The sequence below is a fragment of the Micropterus dolomieu genome, linkage group LG23 (assembly GCF_021292245.1).
Source record: "Micropterus dolomieu isolate WLL.071019.BEF.003 ecotype Adirondacks linkage group LG23, ASM2129224v1, whole genome shotgun sequence".
Classification (NCBI taxonomy): Eukaryota; Metazoa; Chordata; class Actinopteri; order Centrarchiformes; family Centrarchidae; genus Micropterus; species Micropterus dolomieu.
Window position 1 is genome coordinate 9,713,251 of NC_060172.1, and position 13,167 is coordinate 9,726,417.

The 13,167-nt window shown below is 39.0% G+C and overlaps 1 protein-coding gene across 2 annotated transcripts in view; it reads left to right on the forward strand.

The window, feature by feature from the left end:
- The window catches only part of doc2b (double C2-like domains, beta), a 125,847-nt gene that overhangs the window by 88,471 nt on the left and 24,209 nt on the right, over positions 1-13,167 (forward strand). For both annotated transcript variants that reach the window (XM_046040257.1, XM_046040258.1), the window contains one exon: positions 428-502. In XM_046040257.1, the coding sequence (XP_045896213.1) occupies positions 428-502 (75 nt within the window). The remainder of the gene's footprint in view (positions 1-427; positions 503-13,167) is intronic.

Below are 13,167 nucleotides of genomic sequence, written 5' to 3' on the forward strand. Positions count from 1 at the left end.
AATTTGATGTTGATGTTCACGATGACCATATGATGAATTTTAATCCCCTTACCTTTCCTCATGCGCCAGGCCAACATTCTCATTCCAAATCCCAGTTGTCAGATTGTCATGATTTTGACTGAGCACATTATGGTCTCCAGAGGATGCACCCTTTCTATTTTGGACAGTGCATGAGTTTTCCTTTTGTGCCACTATCAGATTGTCAAGGTGTCTCATTTGCATTCAAGATATTAGATCTGATGGGCAGATTTTAAATTAAATTTGCTATTTGTGGTCCCAGAAGATGAAATTAAATGTTTCTTGTGAGGTGTAATTAACATTGCTGTCTCTAGGAGCTGCTAATGAGGGTGTTTAGACAAGACATAGACTAGACTTTAGAATTTTCTATGTTCATGATTCATGATGACTTGTCGTGTTTAATTCACAGGGTCTCAAGCCGATGGACCACAATGGGCTTTCCGACCCCTATGTCAAATTGCACCTACTGCCAGGAGCCAGCAAGGTGAGCACCATGTTAATTATTATACATCTCTGCAGGATTTTCTGACACTCCAAGACTGCATCTCTTTTTATATCATTACAGTTTTCTTCCCAAAGAAAATGTGATTAGTTCGGTGTCTACTTGATCCTTGGATTTACAGTACATAAAGTTAGCCTTTTTTTATGTTTAGCCTGATTTAGCATAAAGACTGGACGCAGGCTATCCTGGCTCTGTCCAAAGTAAATTAATAGGCTACACCTAACAGCACCTCTAAAGCTCAGTAATTAAAACATTTAATTTTCTCAATCTGAACTGAAAGAGAAATGTAAAAGCTACTAGACAGAACCAGGCTAGCTGTTTCTACCTGCCTCCAGTCTTTATGCTAAGCTAGACTAACCATGTTTTGACTCCAGCGCCATACACAACAGACAAACATGAGAGTTATATCAATCTTCTCATCTCATCACACAAAAAAAGTCAAATAAGTGTGTTTCCGAAATTGTTGAACGATTCCTTTAAGTTGTGATTTCATGATCACAGGAACACAAAGCAAGTTATAAAGTAGTAACAAAAACAACAACAGAAGGATGTTGCTTGGTGTCTTTTCAGTTTATCATTGGGAAAGCCAGGCATAGCTATAAGTGGATTAAATTCTTTAACTTTGTTTAAATGAGCTTTGATGGGTCAACAAAGTTCCCTGATGTCTGAGTTATCATAAATATATCTATCCCTTCTTGTGGTTTTCTGGGATCTGTGAATAGACCCACATGAGGAGAAGGTTAATAATCTATTTCATGACTCGGGGAGCACTGCGGTGAATGTATATCAGTGCAAGGCTTCATTAATGTAAACAATATTAACAGACCGACATAATGTACCCACTTACTAATAATGTGTTTAACTTGTGAAGGCTGTGGCTCGCATCATCATGCTGGCAGCCAAGCTTTTATCTGCTCAGTGTCACCAGTGGACGTATATGAATAGACGGAACTTATGATCGGTTGAATAAGAGACATTAAAGCTCCCATGAGTCTCCACCTGTCAGACCCAAATCACTGCTTTTCCACCAATACGATCAGAAAATGCACATATATGAATCCAAGACGGTAATGCATCGTACATTTCAATATACAGACTCATTGGTTGTTTTATGAGACGATGAATTCTTTAATTTGCTTACGTCTGACAGGAGGCCTTGAATTAATCCTTTCATTAAAGTCCTCAAATCTAATATGGATCCCTTGAATGAGTACATTCCACAAAAGCAGCTTATTGAAAGCTAAAGCTGTGTGATTATCCATCCACCTGACTCACATCTCTTTTTCTTCTAATACGTTTTCAAACTCATCTCATTTGTTCGTTAGATCTGAACTTTGTAATTGTTAAGAACCTGCTCTTGACAGTGAACTTCAGCTTAGCCTTCGACTACCATTATGTGTCTAGTTATGCCTGACAGAACAAGAAGGATGAATATCCATGTAACTGTGTTCTTTACTCATTTCTTATGATGTGTAATTTACTGGTGATCATTCTTTAAACTTTACAAGGAAAGAAAAGTCAGTGCTAACAACAGGCAAGACAAACAGTGTGTGTCTGCTGTACAATTAAAGTAAATTATGCTTTTTTAAGTTGGCTGCAAGAACAAACACTATAATCTAAGCCTGTTAGGAATGACTGCTTAGCCCCAAAGATAAAGACCAAAATGCTCAAAAACTGACAAAATAAATTATAATAATAACAGGAAAACTTCTCAATTATTCGATTGTTAGTGGAGTAAAAGTTTTGAAGATTTGCCAGATAGTGGCACCAGAGCAAAGGCCATGTTGTTACCTACATTGAAAGGGTTCATCCTCTGTGAGGTGTCCATTTAGACTCAGCTTGTCAGGCTCGGTTTTCTAGCTGTATTTTGTCAGCCTCAGCTGTACTCAGGCTCAGCTGCACAACAGCACGCTGAAACCATACTTCCAATACAGTGAAGAAAAAGGCGCCTGCTCTGCACAGAGTTCTGTGCTGATTTCTAGTCAAGATTATGGTTGTTGACTGTAGACCTACATGCTAAAATATGAAAAAAATATGAAAGAGAGTATGACAGTCACACACTAGATTTTGGAAGTAAGAACAACATACCTACACTGCTGTCTATGACTGAAACGGAAAAGTCTCTTGAAGCTTCATTCCAACTACAAAGGTGGGTGTGGTCAGGTGTGGTCTGTTGTACTTGTCACCACACACAGTTGTGATGTTGTGTTGTCACCACTAATTGTCAGTGCAAGCAGGATTTTTAGACTGGCTACCAGTTGCTCTTAACATTAGTTCAGTAGTAAATCACTATAGAGATTTTGTGATCTACTGCTGCATTTGTGCAACAAACCTGCTAGATTCAGCTAGGCTGAATCTGAGGGCTGTTCATTCTCCTGTCATACTCAGATCCATGTTTTTTTGTTTGTTTGTTTGGTCTCAATATGATTTGTTATTTTTATCATTACATATAGAATTTAACAAATGTGAACTTTGCTCCTGAATGCAACAGGCAATGGATGTTAGTATGCTGACACTACCGACGCATCTGATGTTCAACATGTTAGTGTGGAAACATGCAAGGAATTCAGTCATAGTTTTTCTGAAGGTGTCCTGTCACGAACTCAAATGGTGGACAAATTGACATAAAAAAGGCAGGGCAAGAACAAAGCCGTTAAGATCCATCCTCTGGGTACGAATGATATGACAGGAATGTCTGTACCAACTTTCATATCAATACATCCAATAGGATAAGATATTTCACTTTGGACCAAGCAATGGACAGACCAATGGACATAGCTAGAGCCCAACACCTAGCATGGCTAAAGGTAAAATAGTGTAGCAGTCCAGAAATGTTTTTAGAGATCCTGCCATAGATGATGGAGAGAAAAAAACACCACAACAACCATTTACAAGTGTTGTAGCTGATACTTCTTTTCTATTGCTTAAGCGTGCAGTAGATTTCATGATAAGAAAGTCTGCAGAGCTGCTATAATTATTGAAAACCTGTTGATTTACTACTCAAATTTACATCAACAAACACTGCAGCTCTGACAAACTGACTTCTCAATATTATATAAGTGACAGTTGCATTATACATTACATTCTCTACATAATCAGTCAGGGCTGCTCTTCTGGATCTCTGAACTCTGAGCTGAAGGCTCCAGATAAACTCAATAAGTCTGTTAGATCTCTGCAGACAGATGGAAACAGTCATCATGTCTGCTATGCATATACCACCCTTTATTGTTAGCAATACTATTTATCCACTGTATGCTCAGCCAGACAATGTGTTGTTGTGCAGTCTATGTACAAAACACAGAGTTAATAACATTTTCACTCTCGTCTTCATAGCTGACTGGAATACATTACTGACTGCTTCATGTGTGCAGACACTCAGGGTGCTTTGTTGTGACACACTTTGTTTCCTCGGAATTTAAAAGTGTACTAATTAGTGAGACTGCACAGATAGAGTTGTGATTATTAGCATGAGAATGGGTAATTAGCCATTCAGAAAAAGAGAAAGCCCAGAGCCTGACAACTGTAATGAAACAGTAGCATAATAATTGTCACACAACACATGGAATAGGCCCATAAAACAAATCAACAGTCTGCATGCTGTTGGTCTGAATTGGACAGCTCCTCCCCTTTTAATGACTTGATATACAGGAGAAATCCACCAACTGTATATACCAACTGTGATATCATCTGTGATAACATCCATCCAAAAGATTTGGTTCAGTGCAAGATTTTGCAAAATCAGACCAAATTGCTGTGAATATATGCAACACACTCTAAGGATGATTCAGATGATTTGATACTGGCAGCAAAATTAGTGTGTTGTTACCAAAAGAACCCACAGACTAGGGTTGACACAGCAAAAACACCTATCCATGGTTATGACGGTCTGACTTTTGGAAATGTTTGTCAATTCTCCTTTCAGCAGAAGTAAACATGAGGATGTTTGCTTAGAAAAATGTCTTGAAAATCTTATGTACACATACTCACTTGCTGTGGTTTGACTCTAAAAATATTTTTGTTTTGAGATTATTGAACCAGATTTCATTATTTTGTTAGAAAACCACATTAAAACATCTGTTCAATGTGGAAAAAAAAACACCTACCAGTCTCTCACCAGCAAGCTGCTGGATATTTCATGCATTAACTGAAATGTGTGGTTTTAAGGGTAGTTACATGCTGGAGCTATTTATTGATGAGCACACAGGCACAGTGACCTTCATCATCACAATGAGGATGTCAGGTTTTTTACCAACAACAAAATCAAAACTTTTAGTGACTACTATTATCTGGCAATGCGCTACCGAAAGACAGTGTACATAAGTAACGTAACATAAACTGTTCAAGACATGCAGCACAAATTATTCGTTTTACATTTCTGTTTGTTTACAAATTGTATAAATGAAACCCATTGTGTCAATTACTTAGCTTTAGATGTATCGGTAGGTGTATTTTTTCCACTTTGGACAAGGGCAGGCTAGCTGTTTGTCCTGCTTGCTTGCTTTATGCTAACTATTTCCTAACTCCAGATCTATACTTAATCCATAGAAATGAAAAAAGAAACAACAAAATGTTGAATTGTTGATCTGTGATAATGTGCATTAAAGACAAACTCGTTACACACTCTTGCTCCACTTTGACCTCCATGCCCTTATGTTTTGTTTTGCTGAAGGACACAATACGTCCTGCACTGGTACTAAAGCATGCTGCTGGTGCTGGTTGCTGGTTGCCTGCTGGTTGTTGATGGCCGGTGCGCTGATAGCAGGTGATGCTATAGACAGAAGTAAAATGAACTTGATACAGAGGGTTGTGGGTGTATTGGTGCAGGTAAAGAGGGGGGTGGTTCTGGGATGCTGGGACGCACTGCTGAGCTTTCTCTTTAGGGAAGACTTATCATAGCCTGTACTCTTTCACTCACACTGAAAACATTTCCTTTTCTTCGGTAAGATAGAGTCATGCATGGAATAGATTATCATACTAGAGATGTAGCTAATTAGAGGTTGTTTGTAAGACTAATAGAGCTGGAGCTGGACTACTTAGCAGGCCATGGTATTCAGATGAAAGTGTCAAGCCAGTGGGGCCAGCTGATGTAGGTTAACCATAAGCACATCCAATGTTGATATAAAGCCACCGTTTATTTGCTTTTTGCCTGGGTGAGTGAGAGATTTAAAGATGTTAAAGGTATATCAAGTCAGGGTTGAGAATGGTGTCACTTGTCAGAGGACCTAGTAGATTTAAGTCAGTACAGCCTGAAACCCACTGCAGGTCCTAAATGACAGGTCAAAACATCATTATTTAACATGAATACTAAGCTTCCAGTAGGAATGCTCACCCAACTATGTGTACTGATAACTAACTATAACTATGTGTTCTGTCCTGGACCCCTTCTCTCATTATTTGTAGCCTTTAGTTTTTACCATCATTCACTGCTCATTTCTTCAAAGGCTGAAAGATGCACACTTTTTGTTATCTACAACATTGAGTTTGGCTTGGTCCTTCAGCCATCTGCTACTCCTGCCAGCTCTGTGTCCCATCCCTTCTGATAAAATGGGACTGTGCGTCTTCTGTGAATGAATGTCACGGCATCACAGTCGGCTCTCACGTCTTCAAAATATTTTGTTTACTCGCAGTTTCTAAGCTAATGTAAATGTACTAATAAAACTTTCTGAACAGCACACAGTAATGTTTAGTTATGTGACAAGTTTTTGATCACCAGCAAAAGCCTTGTTTCTGCACTGTTCTTGCTTGAGATCATTTGACAGTGCACATAGAGTGACCAGTGTCACATCGTTTTCCAATGATTGGTTTGAGTTTAAGGGGTTTTCGATTATTTATGTGTCCTGCCATGGTGGCTATCACCACTAATGCCAACTACCCTTTCAGCTTAGTTAGAGAGTAGCAGAACAGGCATGTATTTATAAGAAATGTCATGGATTATTTTACAGGTAAGTGAAATAAAATGCTCCATGAGAGCATTGGCTTCTTGAGATTTGTTTCCTGTCTCAGTAGAAGGTCTTACAGAGGCCTTTGCATATTCCTGCCAATAAAACAAGATGACCTCACCTTCTCCCTGCTCTGATATTCCCTCAGCTTGCTCTCAAAAATAATCATTAGGCTCGGTCTAAGAGCCTCATTAAGACCCACTAAAGAGGTCATAAGTTCTGCCTGCACTCTAATCAGAAGTGAAGTTTCACGCTCTGCTGCAAAGCCAGATCACAGTTTTGTCTCCTTTGAGACCACAATCATACTCAATGAAATGGCAGTAATTATTCCAGATTAAACAGTCGATTATTGAGAGGGATTAAATACTGTAAAATGATGATGTTTTCACAGGACAAGGTGATTAACGTATGTGGCATACAGTAGCTACAGCATTTCAGCATTTTTTATACTAGTAATAATTAAAAATTATTAAATAGTTATAGGTCAATTTTGTGATCTTATGGTGATAAATACAGGCATCAATGAATAAAATGATAAATTAATATTTCAATGTTTCAATGTTGTTGTTTTAAAGATTTGACATTTGTGTAAGAGATCAATCAGCTTAGGGAGGATGAAATAGATTCTTCATGAACAAAACTCCAGCGTTTATTAATTGCATATTGTATTTTGCCACAATAAAAGCAATATTAGAGGAAGTGGGAATAAAACCCTAACCCTAACCCTAACCCTGACCCTGACCCTAAAATCAATGCTAAAATGTAATTGTACAAACACATTCACATACATGCACAGAGACACTAAACAGCTCTTTTTTAGATAGCCTTGAAATGAAGTCATTTTCATCTTTGGTAAATTAATCATTTTATCCTCAAAATACACCACTGATATATATGTATAGTAACAAAGGGATAAACCGTGTCTGGTTATTACAGTATGTCATGTACTGTGTACTATGTACAGTATATATTTATTCAGCAGTTCCATCTGGTTGCACAAAAATCTGGACCCTGTACATAAGCATTCGCAACGGGCCATTCCCCGCATCCACAGCTATTGTTCTAGTTTACTTGCTTTTTTGGTTGTCCATTGAGGAAAAACTGTACATAGTACCTGCTACCTGGTACTTTTTTTCGTATCACCTCCGTTGATGTTCCAAGCGAGCTGAGTCGGTACCAAAAGGTGCGTGAAAACACAAACCACTGATTGGTCACTGCATCATCATTGAGCACACCAGATGGGGGCCGGTGTTTTATATTTTACAATTTTTGAATGCTATTTCCTCACAAAATACACTTCTAAGAAGTTTTGAGGCAACAAATCAACTGTGTAGATTTTGAATATTGGCAGTTTTATGAAAATTAGTAGCGGCTCGAAAATGTGCTCAAACTTTTTCCGAGGAGCTCCACGAGTGACGACGGGGTTAGCGAGCCAACCGCCAGGGGTAGCTACCGAGCCGGCCAGCCAGTCACACTCACTAAACCCCTCTGGTCCCACAGTCACATAGACCACTGCAGCCAACGCAGCAGAGACTCCAGCAACAATGGCAGAGGAAACAGTAGTTGTTAGATTTTTGCGCCACTATTCTGTCTTTACATCCTAAGTAATGCTAAAACGCTTTAACTTAAATAAAGAGACATCTGGTGTGTGTTGCGTTGAACATCGCGTCGCGGCCCAGTCTTAAGCTTGATTTATACCTGCGTAGGGTCTATGTGCGTAGCTACGCCGTAGGCTACGCACGTAGCCAGGCATTTATACTTGTGCGTCGGTGTATCCGTCATTCTGCAATTCTGCAGTTTTTTAAGGAGGTGCACGTCAGGCGACGGCATAGCCTCTGCGTAGCCCCCTAGCCTACGTCATCACCTACGCCGTCGTTTCGACGCAGAAGTATAAATTACACTTTATGCCCCTGCTGGTCACTAGCAGTTGTCTATCAGCGGGGTACAAACTTAACACCCACCAAGTGTCAAATGCTCCAAACAGCAAGGTCAGCCACACTGCCTGTTAACTTTATGGTGATATATCGTGTGCACACCTCAACTTTATACTGTGTTTGGCCTTTGCAGCAGCCATTTGGTGTGTCACTTTGGGATGAATTGCAAGACTGGTTGCAGGTTTTCTAACATAAATGTGTTTAATTATCTCAGCCATGACAAAAGGCTCATACAGCATAAATAATATCACCCAAAGCGGCCACGCCCTTAACTTTGAGCCTTAATATAATTTGAAAGAATGAGTTAATAAAAATTCATTCCCGTATAGTTAGATAGTAGAAATTGACTAAAGACACCAAAACCATATTATGTACTAAAAGTCAGTGGATAACCAAATTAAGGTCTGGGGTCTGGGGTCCATGAATGTCTGTACAAATTCAGAATGGATCAATGAGGAGAACTGACTGACATAGAATAACATAGAATAACCATAGAGCCGCTAGACTTCTAACAAAGTTTTTAACAGAGAACCCGCCACAGTGAATTTCTACCTCAATAATACTGTAAATGTTTTAGTTTTAATATCTAAAATTGACTTATTCTATACATAAAATAGTGTAAAAAGGTTTTTGTTTTGTTCTTTCCCATTCCCATCTCATTGGACTTAACAACCTGTCTGTTTTTGCAATATTAGGAGTTATTCCAAACTGTATAACATAATATTAAAACATATTTACATCCCTTAGAAGATGTATTTCATTCTAAATATTTCACTAATACATTTTGTTACATCTCAGCCTACGCAAACAGTTGTATAAAGTTTCCTGTGTTTGTAGAGGAGCTTTGTTGAATCAGGTAATGTGCTGACTCTGTCTGTAACAGATAACACAATGGAGACACAGTTTAGGACCAGCTGCTTTCGGCTGGTTAAGTTAAACACCTGTTGGGATTAAAATCGGGTTACTGAAATGTCCAAAAGTACCATGTGTGCGCCTCCAGATGCTCCCTCCTACACAAGTCTGTGTTTCTGTCCCACTGTCTCTCTCCAAATTGAAGCTAGCGGGTACACAATTCCAGAGGTTTATGCAAAAATACTGCAATAATTGGCTTTTTAGCCTCAGCAGCTGAAATGGCTTGTGACACCAATTGCTCATTTGTAGCACTGCCCTCCATCTGTGAGCAGCTGGTGGTGGTGAATTATTTCCCCTTTTAATGCATGCTGATCACACGTGTAGAGGAGAAAACTCAGGTTCGCTCTTTATGAAGTTAATTCACTGCTTTTATCACCCTGTTTTAAATCAGCAGCCTTTCACTCTGCTGCACACTGTTAAAGGGTTACTCTGGTAATTGTTTTAATTAAATACTTGTTGGGTTATCCCTTCAGGTCAACCCGCTTCATTGTGATTTATTGACATCCCTGCCCACAAGTAACTGTCATCTGACAACATTGTAATTCACCTGATCACTTCTTCTACTTTTTGCCATCCTGCCAACAATCCACTTAGTGACAGTCAGGCAGGACGTTTGAAATAATCAAGCCTCCCAGTCCCCACATCCCTCACATTGACCTTCATTGTAGATGGGAATACTGCTTTAGACAGTAATGAAGAAGCTGAATGGACAGGTACAATATCACATATTGGCTTGAATTATAAACAACATCTCTATGCTACATGTTAGTGTTCTTTTTTGCTTGTTGTCATGCATGCACACTGTAAAATTATTTTAATATTCATCACAACAATGCAGTTCAGTATTGGCTTGTGCAGCGACCTGTTTTCCTTTGTGTTTTTCTTTGTGATCTATGGTTCCTAGGAGCATTCACATAACTTAGCCTTTTTCAAACAACAAATGCTAATGTAGCTGTTTTTGTTATTTAAATGAATCTCTACAGGACAGGCACACAGAAGTTTACAACACATGATAGTAACACATGGATTACCGTGGTGTCGGCGTCGACGTGACACACAAATTTTTGCCTGTTTGGGTATTATCACCTTCTCCGTTCCTCTTCATAATTTTTATCGCTAAAGTTACTACCTCCTGATTGAGTTTGCTTGCTAGCTACGTCCAGATTTTGGGCAATGAGACCATGAATAGGGCCCTATGAAATAGGTAATTATTTTGCAAGATTCTGTGTTTTCTGCTAAAATGTTTCTGAATTCTGTTTTTATTTACAATTTACACACCTTTTGTCATCAGAAAGTGTGTAATCATGTGGTGGTGAATAAAATTTCAACAGTTCAATAAGAAAATACTACATATTGAACCGATATAAATGAATTCGTTTATTTAGTATCACAAAAATACTATATATTCAATTGTCCCCTACTGACAGCCTCCACATGCTGCTGAACACAGGAAATAGGTGGGTCTGACGAGGTTACTCTCACGTGGGCAGCGCGGATCCTTGTTTACAAAGCTTGACCAAACGTATGCTTTTAATTTTTTTTAACGGATTATCTGACTATGTCCACATATACATGAAATCTACAACAAGCTTGCATCTTCCATCTGACAATGTGGTTTTCACATTTGTGAGGTTGATAATGTTAGCTTTTGTTAGCACGCCGTCTTCGATATGACAGCGTGTGTCAGAGGAGCCACTAAGCCATGCTGAAACAGCGACAGAGAGGACAGAAGCAGCTCTGGTAAACAACAGAACAACATTGTGCGTCTGAAGTTCAAAATAATTGAACTTATTGAGCGGAAAATTTAACAGCTAAATGAATGAATGAATAAACTGTGAAAATCTGTGGCGACAGTGACGAAGGGGATGACATGCAACAAAGATCCTTAGCAGAAAATGAACTGGTGACAGAATTACATCATAGGCATTTTAGACCCCTAAGCCACCAGCACACACAACCTAAATTATTACGGATGCAACATTTTAATTGGAGTCCACAGAGTTCCCATTAATCTGATGTTCATCACACAACTGTAAATGCTTTCTCAGACAGTTTATTCTGAGAAGATCGAAAACATGTGTCATTTATAGAAAAAAAAGAACAGAGGACTGAAATTAATAATAAATGGAATAATTTACTTAAATTATAGAATAAAAATGTTATTTGCATTTTTACACAAAATGTGGTTATTAGCTTCAAAAATGTAATTTTGAAGTATCTGTGTTTGTGTGTGTGTGTGTGTGTGTGTGTGTGTTTTCAACACCCTTCCTGTGGGAATCAACCACTGATTGAGGGAGAAACAATCAGCGAGAGGCTTATTATGTGGAACACTGCCATCAGACTTGCAAATAATCACACCAGCTAATTGATTGAATTCAACAGAATCAGATGTCCTCGCCCATGACTCACAACACAGTATCGTCTTCCTCATCTTGTCATGTTGAGCAGCGTGCTCGGAGGATTTCCCCGCACACAGTGACAAAGCCGTGTCGCTTGTCACAGTCATTTTTCATAATCTCGCTAGATTGCAATTGATGCACCTCTGGCAAAGTAACTCATTGAAAATGCTACATTAACCGTCTGATGGTTACTGTGATATTTATTGATGCAATTCTTGATATGCAAGCCACTCACTGACTTTGAGTTTTTTGTCTGATACACAAGCTCTGAGGATATACCACAGTAACACAATCCCCATCTGTCGTCTTCTTTATTTCATGTATTTTCTTCCTTGTGGAAACATGGCGCCTTTATTACCCACATTGCAACCCCATCCCTAACCTTAACCCAGTTCAGTCAGAGGTTTGGGTGTTTTATGCTAGTAACAATGTAGCATTAAACCTAGGCTTAAGCAGAGATGAGGAGCGAGCTACAGAGGTTTAGTTAGCTCATTCCTCCACCCCCCAAATTGTCTTTTCATTTTTATTCATTTCATCTTCAGCCATGACTGACATGTGACACCACTCGAGGCAATATATCAGACTTCACGCAGCTCCCTTTAGAACCACAAAATGCTTTATACAATGTTTTGATCTATATTAGTGCTCCCCAAAACCAGTGGACACACTTTGATGTGTAAAATCAGTGTTCTCCTTTAAGGTTCTCTGCATCAATATGTATGTATGTATGAGTGTTGTTTAAATCAGTGGTTCTCAAACTTTTTCACATCAGAGACCTCTAAACTAACACAAATTAGACCAATGACCCCCATTTGATTTGGTTTTGTTCCAGAGGGTTCCCCATCTGATAGGATTTTTGATTTTAGATGTTTTATTACAGAAAGTGTATAAAACCCCTGTGACCAAAATAGTCCAACATTCTGTCACTGTGCTACTTACAGATAGAATTATAAAGAAAATAAAGTATTCTCCTTTTTGCTGGGGACCCCCAGAACCCCCTCAACGACCCCTGGGAATCCACAGACCCTAGTTTGAGAACTACTGGTTTAATTAGGGCCCGAGCACGACCGTGCGAGGTCCCTATTGAATCTGCTCGGATTATATTTAGGGCCCGAGCACGACCGTGCGAGGTCCCTATTGAATCTGCTCGGATTATTTTTTTTTTTTTTTTTTTTTTTTTTTTTTTTTTTTTTTTTTTTCTGCAAAGTAGGCCCAAATGACATGGCCTAAACATACTCGAAAACTCACCAAAATTTGCAAACATGTCAGAACCGGTGAAAAATTTCGTATTCTACAAGTTTCGCACATGGGCGTGGCAAAATGACTCGCTAGCGCCCCCTAGAAAATTGGAAATGATTAGCCCCTCGTTCACGTTCAACCTACATGTACGAAATTTTCTGGGGACATGTATCGTATCAAGACGCACAAAAAAGCCTCAAGAACCCATAGCCTAAAGTCAACAG